The sequence below is a fragment of the Pipistrellus hanaki genome (assembly GCF_964339955.1).
Source record: "Pipistrellus hanaki genome assembly, chromosome: 19".
Taxonomy (NCBI): domain Eukaryota; kingdom Metazoa; phylum Chordata; class Mammalia; order Chiroptera; family Vespertilionidae; genus Pipistrellus; species Pipistrellus hanaki.
The window spans coordinates 8,032,863-8,059,253 of NC_140521.1; the positions used below are offsets into that span (position 1 = coordinate 8,032,863).

General features: G+C 60.7%; 1 protein-coding gene across 2 annotated transcripts; it reads left to right on the forward strand.

Annotated features, from left to right (window-relative positions):
• The first annotated feature begins 596 nt into the window (after positions 1 to 596).
• BCL7A (BAF chromatin remodeling complex subunit BCL7A) lies at positions 597 to 25,125 on the forward strand. Of its 2 annotated transcripts, XM_084867760.1 has the most exons (8): positions 597 to 1,503; positions 1,945 to 2,040; positions 9,179 to 9,260; positions 11,675 to 11,771; positions 14,590 to 14,757; positions 19,633 to 19,656; positions 19,905 to 20,026; positions 22,506 to 25,125. In XM_084867760.1, the coding sequence occupies exons 2-8, from the start codon at positions 1,949 to 1,951 to the stop codon at positions 22,575 to 22,577; spliced, it is 657 nt and encodes a 218-aa protein (XP_084723886.1). In that variant the 5' UTR covers positions 597 to 1,503; positions 1,945 to 1,948; the 3' UTR covers positions 22,578 to 25,125. The 2 variants fall into 2 exon arrangements, with proteins under 2 accessions (XP_084723886.1, XP_084723887.1); XM_084867761.1 differs by lacking the exons at positions 597 to 1,503; positions 19,633 to 19,656 and having other exon boundaries at positions 1,532 to 2,040.
• Positions 25,126 to 26,391: the final 1,266 nt, after the last annotated feature.

Below are 26,391 nucleotides of genomic sequence, written 5' to 3' on the forward strand. Positions count from 1 at the left end.
ACCAAGGTACATGCCCTTGACCGGAATCGAACCTGGGACCTTTCAGTTCGCAGGCCGACGCTCTATCCACAGAGCCAAACCAGTTTCGGCAGAGGGAAGCATTTTACAGTGTACAGTTCAGTGACATCAGGTACATGCACCGTGTGTGCAGCCACCTCCGCTGGGACCTTTTCACCCAGAACTTTCTCGTCACCCCCAAAGGAAAGAAACCCTGTGTCCACCGGAAGTCACTCCCCATTCCCATGGCCCCCGGCAACCACCCATCTGCGTTCTGTCTCCGTGGCTTTGTCTAGTGGACATGTCTCATGTGAGTGGAAGCAGGCAATGTTTGTCCTTGTGTGTCTGGCTTCTTTCACTTAGCATGTCTCCAAGTTCATTCATGTTGTGGCATGTGCCAGTCCTTCACGCCTTTTTCAATGGCTCAATAGATACATGCATCAATCAATTGGTACTTGAATTTCTGATATGCTATCATATATATATATATATATATATATATATATATATATATATATATATATAATCAGTTCTGTGTGGCCCTCAGCACATACCTCTGCCTGTGAGGGCAGGGCCGACAAGATGAGACCTCTGCATTAGGACTTGCTGCTACGATTATCCTCAGAACGAATCTCTGAGGCGGGTGATCTATCCTTTTTCACATTAGGAACTCGAGGTTCAGAATGGCAGAAAGACATGCCTAGAAAGAGGCCTGCACTGCAGTCCCCCGCTCCATCATCACCCGTAGCTCATCTACCCCACATCAAACCCTCAGGGCAAACTGATGGGCTCCAGAGTGAGTGGGAGCCCAAGATCCAACACATGGCCATGACCTTGAGCTTCCCGGTGACTTAGTTTCCCCGGGTGTAAACATGGCTGGTGCTGGAACAGTTTATCTCCAAGACCCCGAGCTTGCGAACAGGGTCACTCCCACTTTCCCCAGCATCCATCGGGGCGTGCATGAGCTCTGGTCAAATCGGTTTCGCGGGCACCTGAACAAAAAGATGTGGCACCTGGGTTGTCCTGGTAACTGCGGATTCCTCCCCAGATCTACCCTGGGGCAGGATGGGGGGGGGGGAGACACAGCCTCCAGCGCCTTCCCCAATGCTGATCGCCGTTGAACTTTCCCTGCTGGAAGCCGTTTGACGAGCAGGGGCGAGCGTCTGCCCCGCCCCGGGCACCTTTCCTCTGACCCCGGCTTTCCAAAAGGACGCAGGAAAGGGAAGCGACGTCCTGGCGCGCGTGTTTACGCGGGGCAGCGCGTCCCTCCACTCTCTCCAGCAGCACCTCGCGGACTCCCCGATCCCGCCGCCTGCCACTCCGACCGCCGCCTGCAACTCCCGCCAAGTCCGGGGCCCCGCGGGCAACTTGCGTGGCTGCACCCGCCGCCGCCGCCGCCGCCAACCCGCACACCCCGGGCGGCGGACGGGCCGCCAGGCTGGCTCCCAAGGAACGCGCCCCCTCCGCGGCCGGCCCGCCCTCCCCCGGGGAGCCCGCGGCCTCGGGGTGAGTGTCCGCGCCCCCGCCCCGGTCGGGTCTCCGGGCGCCCCTCGCCGCCTCCCCGGGACGGGTGGGGGGCGGGCGGCCCGGCGGCGGCGGCGCCCGGAGGCCGCGCTGCTGGCGGCCGCGCCGCTCCCCCTGCTCCGAGCAGCTGCCGCCCGGCGCTTGCGCACTGGGCCCGGGCGCGCGGGGGCCCGGCTTTGTGTGTGTGTGTGTGTGTGTGTGTCCGAGTGTGTGTGTATCTATGTGTGTGCATGGGAGTGTGTGTGAGAGAGAGAGAGAGTGCACATGTGAGTGTGAGAGAGTGAGTGTGAGAGGGAGTGTGTGTGTGTGTGAGTCTGTGTGTGTGTGAGCGGCGGGCGGGCGGGCGGGCGGAGTGTGGCCGCCGCGGGGCGCGAGCAGGACGGGCGGCGCGCTCGCAGCCTCCCTCTCCTCTCTCCCCGCCAGAACCATGTCGGGCAGGTCCGTCCGAGCCGAGACCAGGAGTCGGGCCAAAGATGATATCAAGAGGGTCATGGCGGCTATCGAGAAAGTGCGCAAATGGTAAGCGGAGGCGCCGCTCCGCGCCGCGGCCGCGCGACCCCAGCCCACATCCCCGGAGCCCGCGGCGCAGCGCCCGCGGCCCGGGCCCGGAGGGAGGGAGAGGGCGGGCGGCGGGCGGCGCGCGGGCCGGTCACCTGCCCGCGGGGCCGCGGCCGTGCCCAGGTGCGCGCGCGCCTTCGCCCACCTGGCGCGGCGGCGGCGGCGGCCTGAGGCGGGGGCTCCCGGGCCGGGCCGGGCGGCCGCGCTGCGGGCAGCGCCCCCGCCGCCGCGGCGCTCGGCTCCCGGAGGAGAGTGCGGGGCCGGCCTCAGAAGCCATTTCGCTTCGTGCGAGTCACATGAAAGCGGCTTCCCGCGCGCCGGGCCGCGGTGCCGGCGGCGGCGGGGAGTGCGCGAGCTCCATTGTGCGGCGCCGAGCGGGCCGCCGCCGCCTCCTCCCCGCGCGCCCCGGGCGGCGCGGCGCCGGCCCCGCGCCCCTGCCCGCGCCGGCGCCCCCGCCCCCGCTCCCTCTCCGGCTCGCCCGCCGCCCGCTCCCGCCGCCCGGCCCGGCGCCCCGGAGTCTGCGGAGTTTGCGGAGCGCGAGCCGTTTAAATTTAGCGCTTCGGGCGGCCCGGGGCGAGGGCTCCTGGCGGGGAAGCAAGATGGGGGCGAGCGCGGGGAGGGGCGCCGCGGGCCCGGAGCGCGGGGTGCCCGACCCCCTCTCCGCGCGGCGCCCGGGCGCCGGGCTCGGGCGAGCCACTGTTATTTTTTTTTAATTTTAATTTTATTTTTATCAGAAGCCGGTCCTGGGCCGCGGCTGCCTCTCCCAAACCAGCAGCTCGTGTTTGTTGTGTGGAGGAGCCGTTGTTTTGTTCTCTGAGCGGGGACGGGGGTGGGGGGAGCGGGGCTGGCCGCGCGTCTCCGCAGCCCGCGGGAGGAGGCCGGCGTGGCCCGGTCGGAATGACCGGGACTGGACATCGGGGGGCGAGAGGGGGGGTTTCTGGCTCGGGATCGGCCCTTCGGGCCGGGCCCGAGGCGCCCGAGATCACCAGGGCGAGGCGGACTTGTTGAAAACTCCCAGCTCCCGGATTTCAACTTCATTATTATTATTATTTTTTTCTTTCCCACGGCTTCACCGGGGTCAGGGAGGTGGAGGAGCCGATGCGCTCACGTGCCGGCGCCGGCGGGCTGGTGGGGAGGGGGGGCCCTTTATTGAAAGCGTGAGCATCGGTCGCCCCACCCCCTCCCCCTCCCCCACCCCCACCCCTCCACCCCCTCCGCGGCTCTGTTTGCGTTTGGGGGTGTCCTTTCTCCGGGAACGCGCCTCGGTCTCTAAGCGCCACAGGGGGCCGAGCATCCAGTCTAGCCGGGTCGCGAGTTCGCTGTCCTTCCCGAGGCAACCCCGACAGAAAGAGGGAAATCAATAAGCCCACGTGCTCGCCGCCGCCTCCCGTGGAGAGGGCCGCCTGCAGATGGCCGGATGCCCGGCGCAGGGCTGGGCTTGGCTCCGGCGGGACAAAGAATTTTCAGGACCGTGAGAAGGGGAGGCTTTCCAAAGTTGAGATCCAAGTCCTGCGAGCCGTGGGAGCTCCCCCAGTGCGCACAGGGCACCCCGAGGCCCCCTGGAGTCTTTTAGAAATGGCAGGAACAGCTGCAGGCCAACACCACACACACACACACACACACACACACACACACACACGAAAGCTAGCCCACCAGTCCCTTCTCCTCCTGCGGGGTTCCCAGAGGGAAGGCTGGGGTTGTGTCCTTAGGGCCTGGGCTGAGCAAGGGGCTGGGGGCAAGGTACCCCACAGCCCCAGGTTCCCAGCGGGGCACAGGCCCTGCACCCAGGCAGCGGCTCTTGCAGGGCCCGCCTGCCAGCTGCTCCGCAGGGAGGGCAGATGGAAGGATGGGGCTTTCCGCCCTGCTGGCCCTGCTGCGGGCCAGGCCTGTGTTGGAGTGGGGAGGGTAAGGGGGGGGGACAGGTCTCCCCCCTCCTTTTGGGAAACAACTTGTCATGAAGACCTCAGGCTTTGGGATCCCGTTCACTTCCTGTGTGTGACCTCTAACCACTGCCCCAGGCGGTCCTGTGCTCCCACCCCCAAAATAAGGTCATGTCTCTACCACACTCATCCCTGCACACAGGAGCCACCATTAAATGTTGTCTTGACGTTAAGGTGGGCTCCACAGAAATTTACATTTTGCTGATTTTTTTTCTTTTTCTTTTCCCCCTGCCCCTTCTAAGCAAAACCAACAAACAAACCAACCAACCTACGCTGCATTGTTTCTTGGGTTTCCCCTGCCTGGAGAAGCCAAATCGCCCCTTCACTCTGCCTTTAGGATGGGCCTTCCCGTCCGTCCTGCAGAGTTTGGGTTGTTTATTAACCGTGTGGCCACCGACCGTGCAGTCCCTGCTGGCTGGGGGGCTGGGTTGCCAGATTTAGCAAATAAATTCATGCACACTGAGTTACATTTGAATTTCATGTAAACAACGAAACGATTTTTAAAGGCATTTCTCTACGTCGTAAGTGTGTCCCGGGCACTCTCGGGGACATACTTAATACTAAGACAATTATTTGTTGTTTATCTGAAATTCAGATTCGGTTCAGCAGTCTGCATTTTGCCTAGAGGATAAGGTGGCATCTGGCATGCCATTCGGCGGGGAAGCCTAGGGTGGTGTTTGTCCCCAGCCCCAGGGACCCCACGCCCGCCCCTCTGCCAGCCCTGCCCCTGCCCCCGCCCCCAGAGAAGCCAGCCACCACCGTGACCAGCGTGCCTGGAGCTGCTGACCCTCTCCTTTCTGTCTGGTGCCCCAGCAGGGCGGGTGGGCAGCGTGCGAGGCAGCAGAGATGGCCGAGGGAAGGACAATGTGGTGGGACCCTTTTCCGGAAACCAGGCCAGGTTAGGGGGCCTGGGGTGGGTGGGTGTTGGGCAGGAGGCAAAGGCTTGAGCTGAGAGGTACAGGCTTAGGCTGGGGACCCCCTGGGCCTTTGGTGTGAAGGGTCCCTCAGAGCCTTGTGGGGACGGAGACAGGCCTGTTCCCCAGGATTTCCCTCTGTCCCTGGGGGAGGGGCAGGTTTGTGCCTAGGGTAGGGGTGTCGAACTCAATCAGAGAAGGGGCCAAAATCTAAAATCCAGCCTAAATCGCGGGCCGAATGGTTTACTGAACAGTCATAAACTGACAATGTCATAAACTGACAGCGGAGTGCAGTGATGACAGCGCGGTGTGGGCCACATTGCAAGGCCTGGCGGGCTGGATTTGGCCCGCGGGCCTTGTGTTTGACACATGTGGCCTAGGGCCTCGCCTCGGAACCCCGAGGGTGCCCTCCGGCCAGACAGGGCAGGGCAGGTGAGTCTGGGCCTCGGCCAGCCAGGCCTCCTGAGGCATCGAACGCCAGCCCCTGGAAACGAATGCAGAGTGAGGGATTCAGAGCTATCGAGGAGGGAGCCAGGTGACCCCGCGATAGTCCTGCCCTGGGACCTGGGCCTGGGAGAACATTGGACATTGATTGGCCTTGGCCTGGGGATTCCGGATGGGTCCCTGTAGTTTATGTAGGAGCCCGTGCTGAGGAGGGGCACTGTGTCTGTAGCTGGGACCACACTTAGCCCTTCCACCCAGGAGCCCGAGTCTGATGTGAAGTCGGATCCGTAAGCATGGCTGGTTCCGGGGGCCATCAAGGCAGGAGGGCTCAGTGCGCAAGGCTGGGGTGAGCCCGGTGTCTACAGGTGGGGAGAGCTGGGGGGTCTGAGGGAGCCTCGGACCCTGGGGAGGGAGGGTCTGTGGGCCCCTCGTGATCAGACCATGTTTTTGAGAGTAGCCAGGAGTCTGGATTTTTATGTTGTCTGCGTTTTTTTTTTCTTTTCCTTTTTTGTCAAGTTTGGCAAACTGGTACAGTTTTTTTTAAGTTTTATTTTATTGATTTTTTTTAGAGAAGAAGGAAGAGGGAGAGAGAAACATCAATGATGAGAGAGAATCATCCATCGGCTGCCTTCTGCCCCTCAGACCTGGGGACCGAGCCCGCAACTCAGGCATGTGTCCCTGGCCGGAATCGAACCCGGGACCCTTCTGTCCACAGGCCGACGCTCTATCCACTGAGCCAAACCGGTTTTGGCTGATTCAGATTTTTAAAAGTACCGTGAAGGCCAGACAAAAACGGCCTGTTGGCCACTTATTTGTCACCTGAGGTAGTAACTACAGCTTAGCGTACCCCCAACCCATCGCCCCGGGGCCGTGTGCCCGGGGCGATGGGTTAGGGGTGGTAGCGGGAGCTCCGCTGCTCCTCTGAGCCCATGTGGTCTGTGTCCCAAGGCACTGTCCAGCCACCCCCTGGATGAGACACCCCCCCACCCCCCCGAGCTCACTCGACATGCCTGTGAAATCCCTTCTCGTCCGTCATCCCTGGTGCTCGCCCAGTGACTTACCCCTGAGCTCCCGGGCCCCATCTCTGCCCGGCTGGCTGCTGGCCGAACCCCGGCCTGAGGTCGGGCTTGACCTCCCTGCCCCGTGTCCCACAGCCCCTCCGTGTCCTCACCTAGAAACGCACCTGCAGCACAGGGACCTGGGGACTCGGGCCATCGGACAGCCTGCTTGTGCTGAGCTCACAACCTGAAGGGCCGGTAACCTCTCGGAGAAGCACCTGCAATCGCCAAGATTCGCCTTCACTGTCCTGGGGCCGGCAAACCCAGACCTGGCCCAGGGTGGCGTGGCTGTCAGCTGGCTTCTCCCGGGGCCAGATCGGAAAGGTGTCTTGCGTATTACAAGTCAATTCCTTTAAAGTGATTTGAGAGAGGAAGGGAGAGGGAGAGGGAGAGGGAGAGAGAGAGAAACATCAGTGATGAGAATCATTGATCAGCTGGCTCTTACACGCCCCCTACTGGGAATGGAGCCTGTAACCCAGGATGTGCCTGACTGGGAATCAAACCATGACCTCCTGGTTCATAGGTCGATGCTCAACCACTGAGCCACACCGGCTGTGTGTGTTTTTGTTATTGTTTTTAACATAAATTGTGGATTTGCTGACCTACTGGGGCCCAGGCCCAGGCCCAGCAGCCAGTTGAGGCCTTGTGAGTGCTGAGGGCCTTCGGTCCCTTGCACAGGTACCAGCAGTTGGCACTTCTGCCCGGCATCTGTGGCTGATGTGCTCTGTGGAGTGGATTCCTCCTTTTCCCGGGAGACGGGAGAGCAGAAGGTCGCTCCGGGGTCGCAGCCTGTGTCCAGCCCCGGTCCTGCCATGGACTGTGAACTGATATCACCGCTCCCCGTCCGTAACGTGGGGTGACCGTGGCCCCCCTTTCCTAGGCCTGTGGGCGATGTCTGGGGGAGAGAGCATGTAAATAAGACGTTGGCACGGGGCCTGGGCACACAATGGCTATTGTGGCTGCTGCTTTGTCACTGGGACTGTTTCTTGGAACGCCCCGTCCCTTCCTGGCACCTTCTGGCTGTTCAGGACGGAGTGGGGGAAGGCGCGGACGGAGGATGGTCCGTCCGTCCTGCCTGCGGGGGGAGGCGGCGGCGGCGGTGACTTAGACACCTGCCTGACTCCTCCTCTCCGGGCGAAAAGGGGCCGCTCCGAACGCAGTGAGGCCCGGAGGTTCCAATAGGGCTCTGCGGGAAATCCCATTTCTCTGTCCGTCACAGCGGGAGGTGATGGTTCTGGCCACACAAGATTGTGGGAAGAGCAGAGCAAGTGCGTCCAGTGCTTCGCACAGAAAACATACCAGGAAGGTCGCTAGTGCAATAACAAAACGGCCCCTCGCTCCCCCCAGAGGGAACGCACGGGGTCCGAGCCGCACAGTGTGAGGGTGGCGGGGTCCGTGGTTTGGGGGAGGGGGCTCTGAGTGTGGCCGGGCACCCAGAAGCCCCTGTGGGGAAGGCGCCGCCTGGTGGCTGTGACGGGTCCCACCAGCCCACGTGGAGGGGAAGACCCAGGCTGGGTGATGTGGGCCGGGAGGGGGGAGAGGGTGGCAGGCAGCCCACGGACGGAGGGGCCCACGCACACACAGGTCTCGGTTCTGGCGGAGCCTGGTCCCTGGCATTGCTGAGGGCTCCTGGCAATGGCACCCCCTGCTCCAGGTGTGCGTCTGGCCCCGCCTCCCACGTCTCCCATGGACCCTGGAGCCAGAACGGCCCAGGTTCGAATCCCAGCTCTCCCTCGGGTGGGTCACCCCGGGGTTTGGGGGCAGTTGGTGATACGATCTGGCTTATGGACAGGAGTTCAGGGCGGAACAACCATCGGGAGAATGACGGGGGCTTGGAGCAGAGTGCTGGGGAGAGGAGGGGGTTTGTTATCCTTCGTGAAGACAGCGACCCCTCCTCCTCCTGTGGCTGGTGGCTTTCTCCTCTTCGCCCATAAGCCTGCCTCCAGCAGCGGGGGCCCTGGACACTGTCCCCCAGGGGTTTAGGAAGCGGCCGGGCAGCTGTGCAGACGGGGGCCTTCGGAGACAAGACCCCGAAGCACCTGCCAGGCTCAGGACTGAGCAGCGGGAGGCTCGGGGCATCTCTCCCTCCAGCTGTACCCACAGTCCAGGCCCCGCTTCCCTGTTAAACCCTCGGTATCGGCGCTGGGGCCTGCCCCTGGGGGTTTGCCCCTGCTCCCTGCCCCCTCTGCTGCTCCAGAGGGCAGAGCCAGGGGTGGTGAGTCCAGCCTCAGACCCCGCCCCTGGAGGAAACAGCTGGCTGCGAGAAGCCCGCCCTGCTGCCCAGAGGGGCTCGGCCGGCCGGTGTGCTGGCTCTGCGGGGTGAGAGCTGCAGGAGCCTGGGGCCCAGACCCCCTGGTCCGGGGGCGTCGTCCTAATGGCAGCTCCTCTCCCGCCCCCCCAGTCTCACCAAGCACTTCCTTCCGGGCGTCCGAAGACTCGAACCCACAGGGTCTTAGGCAGCCCTCACGCAGCCTGGGGAGACTGACAGCCGGACGTGGTCTGGCAGGTGGAGACACTGAGGCTCAGAGGGGAAAGAGAGATGGGCTACACACCGCATCTGTTTGACCCAGAGCTTGTCCTCTTACCCCGAGCTGCTGCCCCGAGGGCGTGCGGCCAGGGCCCCCATGGGGTGAGCAGGGCCGGGCCCAGAGCCCCTGGTAACAGGCTCCCCCTCCTCCCCCTCCCCCTCCTCCCCCTCCCCCTCCCCCTCCCCCCTCCTCCCCCTCCCCCTCCCCCTCCGCAGGGAGAAGAAGTGGGTGACGGTGGGTGACACGTCCCTGCGAATCTACAAGTGGGTCCCCGTGACGGAGCCGAAGGTTGACGATGTGAGTATGAGGGCCGGTCCCAGGAATACACACACCCCCCCCCCCCCCCCCCCCCCCCGCCGCCTGTAACCGCGGGCCGGGAGCCCCACCGTTTGCCAGCGGTGACACACCCTGGGGTTTGGGGCTGCCAGAGGGGCACACAGACAGGCAGGCGCTCCCCGTCATCGCAGCACCGTTCCCAAGCACCCGGTGCCGTGCGGGGTGTTCCCGCGTCTAAGTCTCATCCGGAGTCTGTGGGGCTGATCTCTGCCTTCTCTGTACAAGTGAGGCCACGGGCTTAGAGAGGGGGAGCCGTTTCCCCAGAGCCGCACGGCAGGGGTCACGCGTGTCCTGGCTCCGGGGTTCACGCGCGCGCTCTCTCCACGCGTGGAGAACCTTTTGTTCTCACCCCAGAGTTTGGCACAGGGAAGCGGGGTGGCTTCTAGACTGTGACCACTAGGGGGAGCCCCCGCGGCTGTGCTTGGTTTGAGGGAGGGAGGGATAGATGACAACCCCTCAGAGGCTCTGAGACCAGTGGCTCCCAAAGACCCCAGGTCAGCTCCTCTGGTTCCCAGTCAAAACCCTGCACGGTCCCGCCCCCAGGCCTTCGGTGGGCCGTTCCTCCTGCCGGGAGGGCCTTTCCTCTCCTTGTGATTGGTCCCCCCTGCAGGAGGATGGCCCACACGGAGCCGGCCGCACAGTTTCATTGGCTCCCGGAGGTGCCAGGATCGGGACGGGCAGGCGCAGAGGGGGCCAGAAAGGCTGGTTGGAAGCTGCCGTCTTTGGTCCCCGGCCTGAGTCTCCTGGGGAGAGGGGTGCTGGGCTGAGACCGCGGGTGTTTGTCTCTGCTGGTTCTGTCTGGTCCGGGTTCGTGGGGCACCAGAGCTGCCTTCCCCAGCGGCCCCAGACCGAGGCTCCGGAGGGAGACCCGGTGTGACAGGCTCCTCGGAGGCCGCCTGGCTCTGCCGGGGCCGTCTGTGCCTTGCACACCGTCGGGTGTTGTATCAGCACCATTGCATTTGGGAAGACGTGGTCCCTGCTCTCCAGGAATGTGGAATCTCGCCGGGGAGATAATTATAGAACAGCACGGAGCGGGCACCGGGGACGTGCCACATGGATCATGATTCGGGAGAAGCCACCACGTGCGGGCTGTCAGGGGGACAGGGCGGCTCCAGCCGGGCAAAGAGCACCCTGACGAGCCCGGGATGTTGGACAGGGGCCCCCCTCGCTGGGCCTCAGGTCCCTGTTTCCTGCCACGAAGCAGTAATGCCCAGGTCCTAGGGTATCTGTATGTCTTTTTTTTATTTTTTTTAAATATATTTTATTGACTTTTCACAGAGCGGAAGGGAGAGGAATAGAGAGTTAGAAACATCGATGAGAGAGAAACATCCATTCAGCTGCCTCTTGCACACCCCCTCCTGGAGATGTGCCTGCAACCAAGGTACATGCCCTTGGCCGGAATCGAACCTGGGACCCTTGAGTCCGCAGGCCAACACTCTATCCACTGAGCCAAACCGGTCAGGGCTGTATATCTTTTTAAAAAATCCTTACTGGAGGTTATGTGTGGGTGTGTGGTTTTTTTTTCTTTCATTTGTTTGTTTTTTAGAAAAAGAGGAAGGGAGGGAGAGAGAAACATCAATTTGTTGCCTCCTGTATGCACCCCAAGTGGGGATCGAACTCACAACCTCGGTATGTGCCCTGACTGGGAATCGAGCCTCCAGCCAGCGGAGCTCCCTGGCCGGGGCCTTCCTGTGTGTCTTTTGTAAACGGTTTGCCTCCCCTGCGCTCGGTCCCACCCGCTCAGCTCACTTCCTGGGAGGCAGCCTGGCTGTCCGCAGACGCGTCCGTGTGTCCTGTCCTTCGCCATCAGCGGCCGAGGTCCGCCCCGCGCCTTTTGGAGGTGCCGACACGTGTTCCACGTTGGCATTCTCGGGGATCGTGTCCCACTCTTAAACACAGAGCCGCCCGGCTCTGTAATCGTCGCATCGCGTTACGGCCAACGAACGCACCATGATTTATTTAACGAGCCTCTTCCCGATGGACGCAGGGCGCCCTGATCCTGTTCTCTTCCGGGTTTAAAAGTGGGAGCCCACACAAAAGCAGCCTCCCCTGCCCTCCTGCCCTCGTCTCCCTCTGTGGTACCTGCCCTGGGAGGGCAGCCACGGCCTGGCCCCCAGAGGCTCCCCCTAAAGGAGGAGGGGACCCCGCCAGCCTGGGTGTTTGCGTGCCCCACAAGCACCGGGGCTTTATCCCAGAAGCCTCCCTCTGCGGGCCCTGATCCCGAGCAGGCGAGGCCCCGAGGGGACGTGTTCCAGTGCAGGCCGAGGAGCGCCCTCCGGGGGCTCGGGAGGAGGCGTGCATGGCACCGTCCAGGTCTCTCTCCTGCCCGCACACGCGGCCCGGTGACTCCGTGCCCGCTCCATTTCCTCCTCCAGAAAAACAAGAGTAAGAAGAAGGGCAAAGACGAGAAGTGCGGCTCGGAGGTGACCACGCCGGAGAACAGCTCCTCCCCCGGCATGATGGACATGCACGGTGAGCTCCCCGCCGGCCGGCTGCCACCCGGCCTCTCCCGCCAGGCCCCCTCCCTCCAGGCCCTCTCCCGCCAGGCCCCCGGGCCCTAGTGGCTCGGCCGTATTTTGTTTCCCCAGCAGGTTCGTTCACATTCCAGGCCGAGGGGCAGGAGGGCCAGGCAGGCCTGGGCCTCGGTGCCAAGGAAGAGGCTCGGAGCCCGGCGAGCCAGGAAACATAAACCAGAGCCCCTCCGCTCACCAGGGACAGAGACCTCACAGGAGGCGTCCTTTTTCCCTCCGAGGCCTGACTCCCCACACGCATGGCTGAGTTGTGTTTCCTGTTTCGCTTTGGCCGCCGGGAAGCTCCAGCCTGGGTTTCTGGCTTCACATAAACCCTCACCGACCGCCTCCCTTCCCGTGTTGTCTTACTTCGACACGTGTCGCCCGTGTCCCACCGAGCACCTCCACACTGGAGGCGTGTGGCCTTGACCTTTTGCTTTTTAAAAAAATATGTATTTTGTTGTTTTTTTTTTACAGAGAGGAATAGAGAGTTAGAAACATCGACGAGAGAGAACATTGATCATCCGAGACCGGTTTGGCTCAATGGATAGAGCGTCGGCTTGGGGACTGAAGGGTCCCGGGTTCGATTCTGGTCAAGGGCATGTACCTTGGTTGCGGGCATATCCCCAGTAGGGGGTGTGCAAGAGGCAGCTGATCGATGACTCTCTTTCATCGATGTTCCTAATTCTCTATCTCTCTCCCTTCCTCTCTGTACAAAATCAATAAAAATATATTCAAAGAGAGAACATTGATGAGCTGCCTCCTGCACACTCCCACCAGGGATGTGCCCGCAACCAAGGTACATGCTCTTGACCGGAATCGAACCTGGGACCTTTCAGTCCGCAGGCCTATCCACTGAGCCAAGCCGGTTTCAGCAGACCTTTTGCCCTTTTTACCCGAGAGGAGGGACACGCATCCCCAGCGTATGGCTCCGTGAAATGTTCGCAAACGGCACGCGCCCGGGGAGCTGGCCCAGATGGAGACAGAACGTCCCCGGAGCTCCCCCAGGGTCCCCCCCTCCTTCCCGACACCTGGTCGGTGCCCCGGCCGGATGGATCTCCCCTCTCGCCTTTTCACACAAACGGCCTCGGCCCCGGGGCTGCAGCGCGGCCCAGAACGGGAGCGTGCGGCCGCGGCCGTGGGTTTGGAGCTGCTCCTTGGGAAGCGGCCGTTCACGGTGACTCTGCGCCCGCCAAAGGGGACCTGCAGAGAGGGCGTACGTGCCCCAGGGCCCCCGGCTCTGCCCCCGGCTCAGCCACCACGGTCCTCGCCCAAGTAACGTCCTTTCCTTTCTGTTCCCTTTTTATTGTGAGACATTTCGTAAGAGAGGAGAGCGGAGAGAGTGGAGGGGCAGGCCTGGGCCTCCGAGCCGAGGAAAAGGCTCCGGGGGTTTCCACGGATACGCGCCGCTACTGCCTCGTCTGTCGTTAAAGACGTGCCAACGTGTTTCTGATGGAAATACGATGGGCGGGTCAGAAACACACAGCTCTGGGGAGTACAGTTCAGGGAATTCTGAAAATGGTAGGTAGCTTATGCTAGAGCATTTTTATTTAAAAAATTTTTTTAAAATATATTTTATTGATTTTGTACAGAGTGGAAGAGAGAGAGACAGAGAGTTAGAAACATCGATGAGAGAGTCATCAATCAGCTGCCTCTTGCACACCCCCACTGGGGATATGCCCGCAACCAAGGTACATGCCCCTGACCGGAATCGAACCTGGGACCTTTCAGTCCCCAAGCCGACGCTCTATCCATTGATCCAAACCGGTTTTGGCTTTATTTTAAATTTTTAAATGGATTTTAGAGAGAGAGAGAGGAAGGGGGAGAGAGAGAAACATCCGTGAGACAGAGCCATCCATCAGCTATCTCCTGCACACACCCCTTCCTACCACCTCATTCTCCTATCCCACACACACACACTGGGGAATCGAACCTGCAACCTGGGCATACGCCCTGACCAGGAATCGAACCGGCAACCTCCTGGTGCACAGGACTATACCCAGCCAACTGAGCCACCCTGGCCAGGACTGGAGCATTCGAAAGTAAATTCCCTTCCTCCTGATATTTAAGTCTGCGCCTGCACAGGAGCACGGTCACTGATGGGTGACATGGGTATGCTGTGTGCCCGTGTACCGTTATCACCCCGAACAAAACTAAGAAAAATTCCTGAGTGTCTTTTAGACTCAGACGGGATTCAAATTCCCCAGCCATCCCCAAACGTCTCTTAGCACCTGGCAGGTTCAGCACAACGTTTAAGTAATGTCCTCACATCGTGCTTAGCGGTTAGAGCTCTTTTTTCTTTCTCTCCTGCAATAATCTTCCCTGATCCTTCTCCCCCTGCGTGGTATCGACCCGCAGAGCCTGGCCGGCCGTCCTGTGGGATACCCCGCTTGGTGGGGTAACTTCTCTCTCCCTTTTGCTTCGGATCAAGCTGGGGTCGGTGAGAGGCTCGATCTGGCACTGCGCTTCGGCCTCTGTGTTACTTCCGAGCCAAGCACCCGCGATGTCTGTTTCCTCACCCGGAACCAGGCCTCAGATGCCCCCCGAGACTTAAAGTGTGCCAGGCCTCCGTCTGTGGCCGGCTGCCTCCAAACACAGGGCTCTCGGGAGCCCGTGGGGGCAGGGCAGGGTGGGTGAGGGGCCCTGGGTGTGCCGGCTCGGAGGTTCCGGAGGGGCGAGCGACCCCTTTCCTGGGCAGTGTTCCGTGGGGCGTGGGCCGTGGGGCGGCTGAGCCCCCAGCAGCGTCAGGAGTTCACCTGTGCTTCTGTCCCCCCCCCCAGATGACAACAGCAACCAGAGCTCCATCGCAGACGCCTCCCCCATCAAGCAGGAGAACAGCAGCAACTCCAGCCCCGCGCCCGAGCCCGCCCCCTCCGTGCCCTGCGAGGGCGCCAGCGCCAAGGCCGAGGAGGCCCCGGCCGAGGGCAAGGAGCCCCCCGGGCCCGAAGGTACGTGCCGCAGGGCGGGCTCGGGGGCCCCTCCCCCTCGGACCGTCCAGCCTCTGTCCAGGCAGGCGACGGCAGGTCTTTTTCCCCTCTTTAATATATCTTTATTGACTTCTGAGGGGAAGGGGCAGGGAGAGAGAGATGGAAACATCGACAATAGGAGAGAATCATGGATTGGCTGCCTCCTGCACGCCCCCCACCCGGGATCAAGCCTGCAACCCAGGCGTGTGCCCTTGACCAGAATTGAACCCGGCACCCTTCAGTCAGCAGGCCGATGCTCTGGCCACCGAGCCAAACCAGCCAGGGTGATGCCTGGGGCTCTTATTCTTAGTGGGTAGGGGGGGTGCAATTTAAAAATCACACAATCTAGCCGAATCTGGCTTGGCTCAGTGGATAGAGCGTCGGCCTGCGGACTGAAGGGTCCCGGGTTCGATTCCGGTCAAGGGCGCATACCTTGGTTGCGGGCACATCCCCAGAGGGAGGGTGTGCAAGAGGCAGCTGATCCATGTTTCTCATCGATGTTTCTAACTCTCTATCCCTCTCCCTTCCTCTCTGTATAAAATCAATAAAATATATTCTAAGAAATAAAAATAATAAATAAATAAAAATCACACAACCTAGCATTTGGAAAGCATGTGTTCTGGGGAATGATGAAGTAAGAAAGGGGATGTCGAGTCTTGCCCCTTTTGGGGATACTGTGATTTTTAAATAGGTGGCCCGGAGAAGCCTCCGCCAGCCAATGAGGCGAGGGAGGAGGCCGCCTGGGAGAGCGGGGAGGCCCTGCGGGCAGAGGGAGCCGTGCACAGGTCCTGAGGCAGCAGCGTGCTCAGTGTGGGTGGAGGGGAGCGGGCAGGGCCAGGGGCTCCGACGCGGAGACCCCAGAGGAGGCGGGGCCGGGAGAGTGCAGGCTCGGGGGGCCACTTAGAAGACCCTGACTTTGATGCTGAGAGCGCAGGAGCCGTGGGGGCTCGCACCCCGAGATGAGAAGGATCGCTTTGGCTTCGGTTCTGTGAACGTGCAGGGCGGGGCTGCTGCTTCGTCCGGGTGAGAGAGGAGGCGTTCAATGGTCTGACTGTGCAGGGCGTGTGTGTGTGTGTGTGTGTGTGTGTGTGTTTACGGGAGTGTGTGTTTGTTCTTGTTGAGGTCTCTGGACCCCCTTTATTTTTTATTTTTTAAAGTATATTTTATTGATTTTTTTACAGAGAGGAAGAGAGAGGGATAGAAAGTTAGAAACTTCGATGAGAGAGAATCATCAATCAGCTGCCTCTTGAACACCCCCTACTGGGGATGTGCCTGCAACTAAGGTACATGCCCTTGACTGGAATCGAACCTGGGACCTTTTAGTCCGCAGGCCGACGCTCTATCCACTGAGCCAAACCCGTTTTGGCTATTTTTTATTTTTATTTTTTTACTGTTTTTTTTCTCTTCATTTTTTTTATTAAGGTATTATATGTGTACTTATCTTACCATCCCCCCCCACTCCCATTCATTCCCTCACCCCTCAGAGTTCTGCATCCATTGGTTATGCTTATATGCATGCACACAAGTCCTTCGGTTGATCTCTTATCTCCTCCACCTCTCCCTAACCTTCCCGCTGTCATTTGACAGTCTGTTGGATGCTTTACTGTCTCTGTATCTATCTTTTTGTTCATCCGTTTAAATGTTCTTTATTACCCATAAATGAGTGAGATCACGTGGTGTTTTCCTTTCATTGACTGGCTTAGTTCACTCAGCATAACGTTCTCCAGTTCCATCCAGGTTGCTGCCAATGGTAAGAATTCCTTTTCTATGGCAGCGTAGTATTCCATGGTGTAGATGTACCGTAGTTTTCTGATCCAGTCATCTGCTGACGGGCACCTCAGCTGTTTCCAAATCTGGACCCCCTTCCCGCGAAGATGTTCACAGGTAGTCGGTCCCTGGTTTACAAACGGGTTGACCTGACGATGATGTGAATGAAAGCCATGCCCACGCAGTAGAAGCCAGACTTATAAAACCAATCTCTCCCGGGCCCCTGCTGTGCCCGGCGGTGAGTCCCAGCTCCCCGGCCGCCACAGGGTCAGGAGCCAGGGCGCAGTGAGCACAGGCCGAGCTGGTCACATGGGGCCGGCACCTGCCAGCTGTGTGGCCTTGGGCTGCAGTGTCCGCTCCTGCACACCTTCCTGTTTCCTGGTTCATAAGACGAGACAAATAAAAGCTGCCTCTCTTGTCGGGCCACCACAGGGAAGTGAGCGAGAGAGCAGAATGCCCGGCCGAGCCTGGCTCTGGGAAGGGCCTGGTGAGCCGTTGGTGGTGGTGGTGGGGACACAGAGGGACGGGACCGTGCAGGACCAGGTATGGCTTTCGTCCTGCTTTCTCTGACCAGCTGAGCTGCCTGGCCAGGGCCTGCGTCTCCTCTTAAAGGGCCCGTTGCAGGGATCCAGTCCCTGGTTAAGACCTCCTTTCATAGCTGCCACATTTTGTTACTGCCATCCTCAACCCCCCCCCCCCCCCGGACCCCCCTGTGCCTCCCCTGTGCCCCCTCCTTCCCCCTGCAAGCTTTCTATGTCCAGGTAGGAGCCACACCAGGGTCCTCTTCCCACCACCCCGGCCCCTGGCCCTGCCCAGGTGCCAGCATTGTTCAGGTGGGACCACCCCAGCAGGCCGGGCCCGCCCGCCCACCTGCCGTGGTCAGAGCCCCCCACCCCCACGGCCTCCCCAGGAGGTGCACGCTGCCCGTGGGACCAAGCCGGTTGGTCGCCAGCTGTCGACCTTGCTTTGAACTTGTTTACTGCTGAGTGAGTTCAGGGAATGACATCATGCTCGAGCTCCCTGGACTAAATTTAGGCCCCGGGAAAATAACTTCCCCTGGGCGAGCTCCAGGCCCGCTCTGCCAAGACAATCAGGCCGCGGAGCCGAGCCCATGTACGCGCCCCGAGCCCCAGGGCCTGGGCCCACATCGAGCGCTCAGGCCGGGCGAGGTGGCCGGTGTGACTCCAGGCCACCAGCCTCCTTCGTGATCTCTGTGCCCACATCTGTGCCCCCGCTTCCCGCTCCTCCACAGAGCGCACTCCACAGGGTCAGAGCGGAGGAGGACAGTGACAAAGAAAGTGATTGCTAAAGCAAACACCCATCTATCTATATCTATAAAAAGCCAGCGACCCGAAAGCCAGATCGCCCGGTGGCTCTGACACCCACTGCGTCCAGCGAACCAGCCAGGTCTGGGGGCGGGGCCGGCCAGCCAACCTCCTGCAGCCCCTCCCCCTGCCCAGCCCCACCCCAGATTGGCCCCCTCACCCCAATCAGGAGCAGAGCCGGCTGGCCAACCACCCACAGCCCCTCTCCCAGCCAGCCCCGCCCTGACCGCCCCAGTCCGCTGATTGGGGCTGGGTTGGCCTGCCCCCACCCGCTGCACGAATGTGTGCACTGGGCCTCTAGTTATGAAATAGAATGTAACATGCGTATGGATTTTTTAAAAAAATATGTTTTTGCTGATTTCAGAGAGGAAGGGAGAGGGAGAGAGAGCGAAACGACGATGATGAGAGAGACTCCTTGATCGGCTGCCTCCTGCACGCCCCCTACTGGGGATTGAGCCTGCAACCTGGGCATGTGCCCTTGGCCAGGAAGTGAACTGTGACCTCCTGGTTCATAGGTTGATGCTCAACCACTGAGGCACACCTGCCGGGCTATTTTAGTGTCCTTTTATTTTTAAATTTTTTTTTAAAATATATTTTATTGATTTTTTACAGAGAGGAAGGTAGAGGGATAGAGAGCTAGAAATGTCGATGAGAGAGAAACATTGACCAGCTGCCTCTTGCACACCCCCTACTGGGGATGTGCCTGCAACCAAGGTACATGCCCTTGACCGGAATTGAACCTGGGACCTTTCAGTCCGCAGACCAACGCTCTATCCACTGAGCCAAACCGGTTTCGGCTTTAGTATCCTTTTAAAAAGCCAGGGGACATGTGACGGGGACCCTGAGAGCCAGCTGAGTGGGGCCCTGGGTGGGATGCTGGCGCTGCACACCCCCCCCCCCCCATCCTCTCGCGAGCTCTCCTGCTTTGTGCCCCAAATAAGCTTCAGGAAGAGCAGGTACTTCTTTCTCCAAAGCCGCACTATGACCTGCTGTGCCCTGCACCTTCCTTCTGCTAAAGGGACATGGTTGGGGAGCAGGGAGACGGACGTAGCACCAGAAACAGTCCAAATAACGGGCGGCACGGGGTTCGTGGGATAAGCAATCGGTGACTAGAACGCCATGCAGCCATCTTGTATGGAGAGCATTTTCAGAGGCATGGCGGATCCTCCGCAATGCCGTGTGAGTCCCGTGTGGGGAAAGAGGAGCCGTGTGTGCGTGTAGGGGGAAACCTCTGGGAAAATGGGGCTGGATCCTACAGGGGTCCTCAAACTTTTTAAAGTGGGGGCCAGATCACGGTCCCTCAGAGAGCTGGAGGGCCGGACTATATGAACTACTAATTCCTACTGTAACACCTCGGCTGCGCTCACTGCCCAAAAAACCTGGCTGGCCGGATCAGACTCCTCTGCGGGCCGCATGTGGCCCGCGGGCCATAGTTTGAAGACCCCTGCGAGTGTTACCGGGTGGTGGTAGCTGTGGGTGGTGTGAAATAATTGGCGATTTTGACCAGATTTCCACACCCTCCCCCCCCCCCCCGGTATTTTCTGCTTCTTGCAAAGGCCAGTCATTGCTCTGGCGATCAGAAAGGAATACCCATAGCATTAAGAGAAATGCTTACCAGTCCCCTCTGCGTGTCCCCCAGTGGAGGGAAGGCGGGCTCTGTGATGGGAAGAGGGAGTCGGAGCGCGCTGTGGCCACCAGAGGGCGCCGGGTGCATGTGGCACAGAGCCCGTAGCTTTTTTTTTTCCCCCCCCTTTTATTTTTTTAGGTGCCCTCTGCGGACATTCGGCAGGTAATGTGTGTGCAGGAAAGGGTTGCAGGTGACAGGGCCAGCAGGTGGCCTGGATGCTCATAGCATCTCTAAAAAAGTGAGCTAGAGTCTTCCCCGCCTTCCCCCTCCTCCCCCCCAGCTTACTGTAGCTCCGACAGACTGCCGAGCCACCCCACTACCCCGTCCCCAGGTATTTTTAGTCATTGTCCCATCTGGCCCCGCAAGCCACGTGTCTAAAAACAGCCTCTGTCGTCTTGCTTCACCCTCAGAGGCTTCCGACGAGCAGAATTCGCAGTCTTCCGCGGAGAACTCGGCGAGCAGTGCGGAGAAGGCCGAGCGGCAGCCGTCTGGGGACGCGGGCCTGCCTGCAGAGACCCCCTCCATCGCTCAGGTACCCCGATCCCCGAGGCCTCCGAGGGGCAGCCAGGCCGGCCGGCCGGGCGCCCGTCGGGGGGCCGGGGGACCATTGAAAGGTGTTTTGCTATTTTGTCTTGCTTTCTCGTTGGCCGATCGGAACTCTTGTGCCTTCCCTGAGCGGGTGGCGGGAGCGTCCCGCTGTGTCCCGCCCCGGGCGCTGGGGCTGCGGGGGAGGGCGAGGCTCGGCTGGTGTCGGAAGAGGGAGGGTCCTCAGCTCCGTCATTTTGTTTCCACAAAAGCAGTGCCTGCTCTCAGGGATCCCATCACCTTCCCCTAGAGCTGGGGCGATACGTCCTCCGACTCCTCAAACGCCAGATAAAATAATCTTTGAAGATGTTTTGCAACTGACCCGACTCCCCAGGCCCAGACCCCTCTCTGGGGCATCGCCGTTGGTCAGAATCTGTGCCGAGTCCGTGCAGAAGCAGGAGGCCCGGGGTGGAGTGGTAGGGGAGAGGGGGATAGGAGCAACGGCCAGGGTTCGAGTCCCAGCTTTGTAAGCACACACAGACGTTGGCTTCAGGGTCTCCAGCTGCCAGAACGGGACCGCCGAGCTGGCTTGGGGCTGGGGTTCGATGAGATGAGAGAACGTGGGTAACACGCCCTGGAGCTGGACTCGGAAGGTGCCCCCGTGTTGCCTCGGCGACCGTGATGACTTTCGCCGTGAGCCCTCTGTGCTCATGTGAAAGAAGGCGGAGTGCCAGGCTGGTGTGGTTCAGTGGTGGAGCGCTGACCTATGAACCAAGAGGTCACGGTTCGGATTCCCGGTCGGGCACATGCCCAGGATGTGGGCTTGATCCCCAGTAGGGGGCGTGCAGAAGGCCACTGATCCATGATTCTCTCTCTCTCCCTCTCCCTTCCTTTCTTAAATCAATTAAATATATATATATTTTTAAAAAGAAAGAAATAAAAAGGAGGAGTCAGTGGTATCCCAACAGCAACGAATAAAACCGTCTCTGCTGTGCTGAGCCGTTTCCGGTTTCTGGGGATAAACTGAGGCGCAGCCACAGGAACGAGGGAAAGGGCAGGACTCGGTCCGCATGGTGTGCAGCCCGGAGCCAGGCCTGCCCAGGGCCGCTCCTCTCAGACCTGAGCCTCCCGGTGCCCTGGGATCTGCACCCGCCTTCCTGCAATAGGACACCCTCCAAACGCCCAGAGGCCTAGAGGGCGTGTGGATGGGAGATGTTTGCAGTGGCAGGAAGTTCGTGAAAGGGATCTATTTAAATAAATCTAGGGCCGAAACCGGTTTGGCTCAGTGGATAGAGCGTCGGCCTGCGGACTGAAGGGTCCCAGGTTCGATTCCGGTCAAGGGCATGTACCTTGATTGCAGGCACATCCTCAGTAGGGGGTGTGCAGGAGGCAGCTGGTCGATGTTTCTCTCTCATCACTAATGTTTCTGTCTCTCTTCCTTCCTCTTCGAAATCCATTGGGGGGAAGAGGGGGAAACTGTTCTCAGGTGGTGAACACAAATGCCATATACAGGTGATGTCTTACAGAATTGTACCCCTGAACCCTATATAATTTTACTAACCAACGTCACCCCAGTAAAGTCAATAAAAAAAAAAAAGGGGGGGGTTGTTCTCAGGTGACAGGTGAGGTTGGAAATGATGGCGTGGGACCGCCAGGCAGGATGTGGGAGAGTGACCGTTGAGCCTGTGTTTGAGTCAAGGGACTTCTGGGAATTGGGTGACACCCACAGGCCCTCTCCCATTCCCGGGCACGTTTAACAAATGCCGAGCGCCCGCCTGGGCCCGGCACCCGGCCTGGGCCCCCGGGAGCAGAGGTCAGCAGGGCAAGGCTGGTCTGGGCGTGGCGCTTGAGAAGTAAACTTCAGCCTCACCCTGGCGGTCACTCACGGGTGGGAGGACGGATAACGGGGTCACCTGCTCCAGGAGGGGTGGGCTGAGGGAGAGCTTAGGGGAGGACGCGGAGGGAGGTCAGTGTGACGGGGACAGGCAGGACTGAGGCGACGAGGTTCTGGAGACCCAGGAGGAGTTTGGGTTTGAGGTTTCCTGCCGGTGTGTGACCCTCCTCAAGTCCATGCTCTCCGGCCTTCGGGTCCTGCCCTCAGTTTCCTCCCAGGCTGACCTTTCACCTCCTGGCAGCCCTGAACGGATCTCCTGGCCTGTTAACCTGCCATTCTCTCTCCCTCCCTCTCTCTCTCTCTCTCTCTCTCTCTCTCTCTCTCTCTCTCTTTTTAAATATTTTTAAATATATTTTATTGATTTTTTTTTTTTTATAGAGATGAAGGGAGAGGGATAGAGAGCTAGAAACATCAATGAGAAACATCGATCAGCTGCCTCCTGCACACCCCCCACTGGGGATGTGCCCGCAACCAAGGTACATGCCCTTGACCGGGATCGAACCCGGGACCCCTCAGTCCGCAGACCAATGCTCTACCACTGAGCCAAACCGGTTCCGGCTAACCTGCCATTCTCTTTCCTTCTTCCCCCAAGGATTTGGAAGGAGGGCCGCCCTCTAAAAAGATGAAACTGGAGGCTTCCCAACAAAGCTCGGAAGAGATGTAGACGTGCGGGGGATCCGGGCTCCGGTCCACGTGTCCCGGGAGACCCCTCAGCAGGCTGACGCCCTCGGGTAAGAGCGGCGGACTTCCCAGGCGAACCCGGAGCAGCGCGGCCTCGCTCGGACTCTGAGGAGCTTCCCGCCGCGGAGCAGAACCCGCGGATCTCGAGGCGACTGTCCTTGTGGAGGCGGGCCGGCCGCTCGGGGGTGTCGGGCACGGTCTCCGAAGCCAAGGTTCCGTTTGCGTTGCTGCTGTACCGTCTTTCCTCGCCCCACTTCTACCCCCTCCGCACCACATAAGCCGACCAGAGGGCAGCTCCCACCAGGAGTTCACGCTGCGTCCCACCGGCCCCTCCTCCCGCTTCCTTTTCCTGTGCCTTGTGCCCTCGAGGCGGCCTCCGGCATGTTTCCCCAGTGGTTCTGCGTCTCCCTTTGCGAAGTGCCCTCGCGGCTCCGCGGAGGCTGCCACGGCCCCGGCCCTCGCGTCTCGCTCCCCCCCAGTCCCAGGACTTCAGTGGGCGCAGAGCAGGCAGGGGAGGAGGAGGAGAGCAGCGGGACCTCCTCGGCCACCTGCCCAGCCTCCACGGTCCGGTCCGGGGAGCCTCCGATGTCAGGGCATCTCTCCCCCCGAGCTCCGGCGACTCGATACACTCACTTCCTCCTTCCCTGGAGCCTCTGAACCTGGCGTTTCCCCTGGACACACGGAGCCTCTCCATCCTTCTGGCGCTTTCGCCCTCTGCCCCCGCCCCACCGCCCCCTCCCCCGCCTCCGAAGACGGGGGGACATTTGTGGCCGCTGCGGGACCGGCTCCAGATGACAGGGAGGCTGGGAGGCCGGGAGCGGCGGCAGGAGAAGCTGGTGCTCTCAGAGGATTCCAGATCCACAGGGATCCTTCTGCATCACGTTCCGGACACCACAGAGCCGAGCCAGCCGCTGGGTCCTGTCTTATTCCCGGGGTCCCCTGTGGTCGGTCCCCCCAAGAAGGCCAGAAGGGAAGCACTGAGGAGCGGGAAGCTTTGCCCTCCAAGAAGCGGGGATCGAACCCCTGCCTCCGCCTCCGCCCGCCCGCCCGGGGCAGCTGCTTCTCAGTCAAGGGAAACACAGCCCCTTGGGCCAGCGGCCTGAGTGTCTGGCTCGGAGGCAGCCTGGCTGCTCTCCGTTCCTCTGTGGGCCTCTCAGCCCCGCGCCCGGTCCCCCGGGTTTCCCTCCCGCCCTGGAGGCCGCCTCCCTCGGAGCTGTGTGTGGTGGGGAGGGAGCGGGGAGGATTGAGAGGGTTTGTCGGCGCTTTCTGGTTTCTGGTTTCTGGTTTTTGTTTGTTTTGCTAACTGGTGCGTATTCAGGTTCCACCTTGGGCGCGGGGATCTCCCTCCTGGCCACCTGCGTCTCCGAGGGGGAGGCTCTCCCTCTCGCCCGTCTCCTGCACTTCGAGAAGAATCAAAATGTTCCTGAATTTCAAATACCTCATGCAAAAGCGTCTCCCGAGATCAGGGGAAACACACATGCGAACTTCGGAGATCTCCCCGTTGAAGGGAGCGGTGGTGGCCGGACGCGTTTTGTCTTAAAAAAAAAAAAAAAGAAGAAGAAATCCTCATCCGTTTCACCGCCCTCGGCGGCCAGTGCTCCGCAGACCTGGGCTCCTCCTCCGCGTTACCTCTCGGCGACGCCGGCGGCTTTACCTCCAGACCCTGTAGGTTCGAGTCACGTTTTCCTTTGCAGCAAAACTCCGTCTTGACGAAGGGCGAATTGGGATGTGTATCTCCTGCTCTCGTTTGGGAAGCGAGAGGGGGGCGGCTCAGACGGCCGGCGGAGCGTCATGCACGCGCTTGCACACGCTCGTCCATCGGCCAGGCTCCCCTGCGCCCTCGGTGGGCCCCGCGGACAAGCCAGTGGGGAACGAGGACGCCGTCCACGACACCGAGGCTGTCACTAGTTTTTCTCTGAAGTGCCTGAAGGGAGGGGTGGGCCGGTGGCCTGGGAGCAGCAACCCGGCCCGGCCACGGCCACGGCCACGCCAGGCCACGTGCCAGCGTGGTCCAGACGAGACTGCAAAATCCAGATGTGCTTCCTTCCCCGCGGCCCGCTCCCCGGAGCCGCTGTCCCCCGCCCACCTTGCAGCTGGCCCGGCCAGGACGGGGCCCTGTGCCTTCCGTGGACACCAGGCCCCGTGGCCTCAAGGGCTCCCAGGACAAACCCGTTCCCCCGGCCCCTGGGGACGCCGTGGCTACACATTCCACAAAGTGCTGGCACTTACACCCGCACCGGAAGGCCGTCCGCCGCCGCGCGGGGGGTGACTGACCTCCCGTTTCCAACGGCGGCGTGGCCCGGCACGTTCTCGACCGCCGAGGACCTGGCTAGAGGCATACAGACCTTTTGTTCACGTTACCTGATTTTTGTTGTTGTTTTCTCAACGATTTTTCTTTTTTTCTTTTTTCTTTTGGTGTGCTGTACAGCAGTATAATTTTTCACTTATTTATTCCATCAGTAGGTATGGTTTGTACAATGGTTCCATTTCAGGAAATGAAAATAAAAAATAAAAAAAATTTGGATCACGACCGACGCCATGCGGTGTCGGTAACGTTGTCATCAAAGGTGAAATCCAGCTGATGGCGGGAGCGTCCCTCGGCCCCTGCCCTGGCCTCCCGCACGGCTGGCCCTGTGGCCCGCACAGGGTGCAGGACACCGTGAGGTCCTGGCGCACCGGCGTGCCGGCCGCCGCCATCAGGCACCAGTGGGTGCTGTGGGCAGGTGTGGTGGCCACCCTACCACAGGGAGCAACCTCAGGCCTGGCCCATGCGTGTCGTACAGCCAATCAGAGCCCCAGTTTAGAAGCCACACCTGCCCCACACACACACACACACACACACTCCAACCGGGGTCCTGACCGAGGTCCTGTCCCGGGCTCTGGGCCGCTGGGGCCCGTGGCCAGGACCCTGAGAGGTCAGTCCACATCCCAGGCGTGTTGTCCTGACTTGTCTGAACTCGCCATCCGGTGCGGTGCTCCGAGCAGAGCCAGGACCTTCCGGCAATCCTTCCCCCTCCCAGCAGCTGGGCCTTTTCCCTCTCCGCTCAGACTTCCTCTCCGAGTTGACGTCTTTATTTCTCTCAGTCCAGCCTCACTTCCTCTTGCACCGGCCCCGGGCCCCGGGGGAGCGGAGACCAGGAAAGGGGAGCGCTGAGGCGGAGCCTGCTCCACGCCTCACCCCGTGGCCCCCCTGGAGGCACATGTTCCCTCCGTGTTGGTGCCCCTCCGCTCCCCACCCCTCTGCTTTCTAACACGCCCCGGTGTTTTCACCGGGGCTGGGTGCTCAGCAAAATAAACTGATGTGGGAAGTTCAGCCGGACGGAACACCGGGCACAGGGGCCTGTTTGCTCAGCAACCAAAACGCGTTCGCTGGCCCCCCTTCCCCTCCCCTTCCCGCCCTCGCTGAGCGCCTGCTCCCGGCATCACCGTCCTGCATGGAGGTCCCTGCCTCCCTGTGCCTCCCCCTCTCTCTGCCGTTCTCCCCCCCCCCCCCCACTCTCCCTAGACTGCTGTCTCCCAGGTGTTTTGTTTCCGCTTCTGTGTTTCTCTTGGCTTCTCTGGCTTTTTCAGCTGCCTACCTGCCTGCCTGCCTGTCTGTCTGGAGCTGTCTGACTTCCTCTCCTCTCCCCATGCTGAGGAGCAGTCAGTTTTGCAGGCTTTTCATGCATCCATTGAGCGCCACGTGTGTGCTGAGCCCTGGTCAGCAGTGATGCGAACCTGACCCTTTCCCTCGGGGCAGAGAAGTGAGCCAGCCTGTGCACTAGGGCCGTGGTCGGCTAACTGCGGCTCTCGAGCCA

Excerpts from the sequence above, each read along its gene's own strand:
- BCL7A (XM_084867760.1), top strand. The coding sequence starts at position 1,949 with ATGTCGGGCAGGTCCGTCCGAGCCGAGACCAGGAGTCGGGCCAAAGAT. Across the intron at positions 2,041-9,178 it reads ATCGAGAAAGTGCGCAAATG|GGAGAAGAAGTGGGTGACGG; the intron begins GTAAGCGGAGGC and ends CCCCCTCCGCAG. Across the intron at positions 9,261-11,674 it reads CGGAGCCGAAGGTTGACGAT|AAAAACAAGAGTAAGAAGAA; the intron begins GTGAGTATGAGG and ends TTCCTCCTCCAG.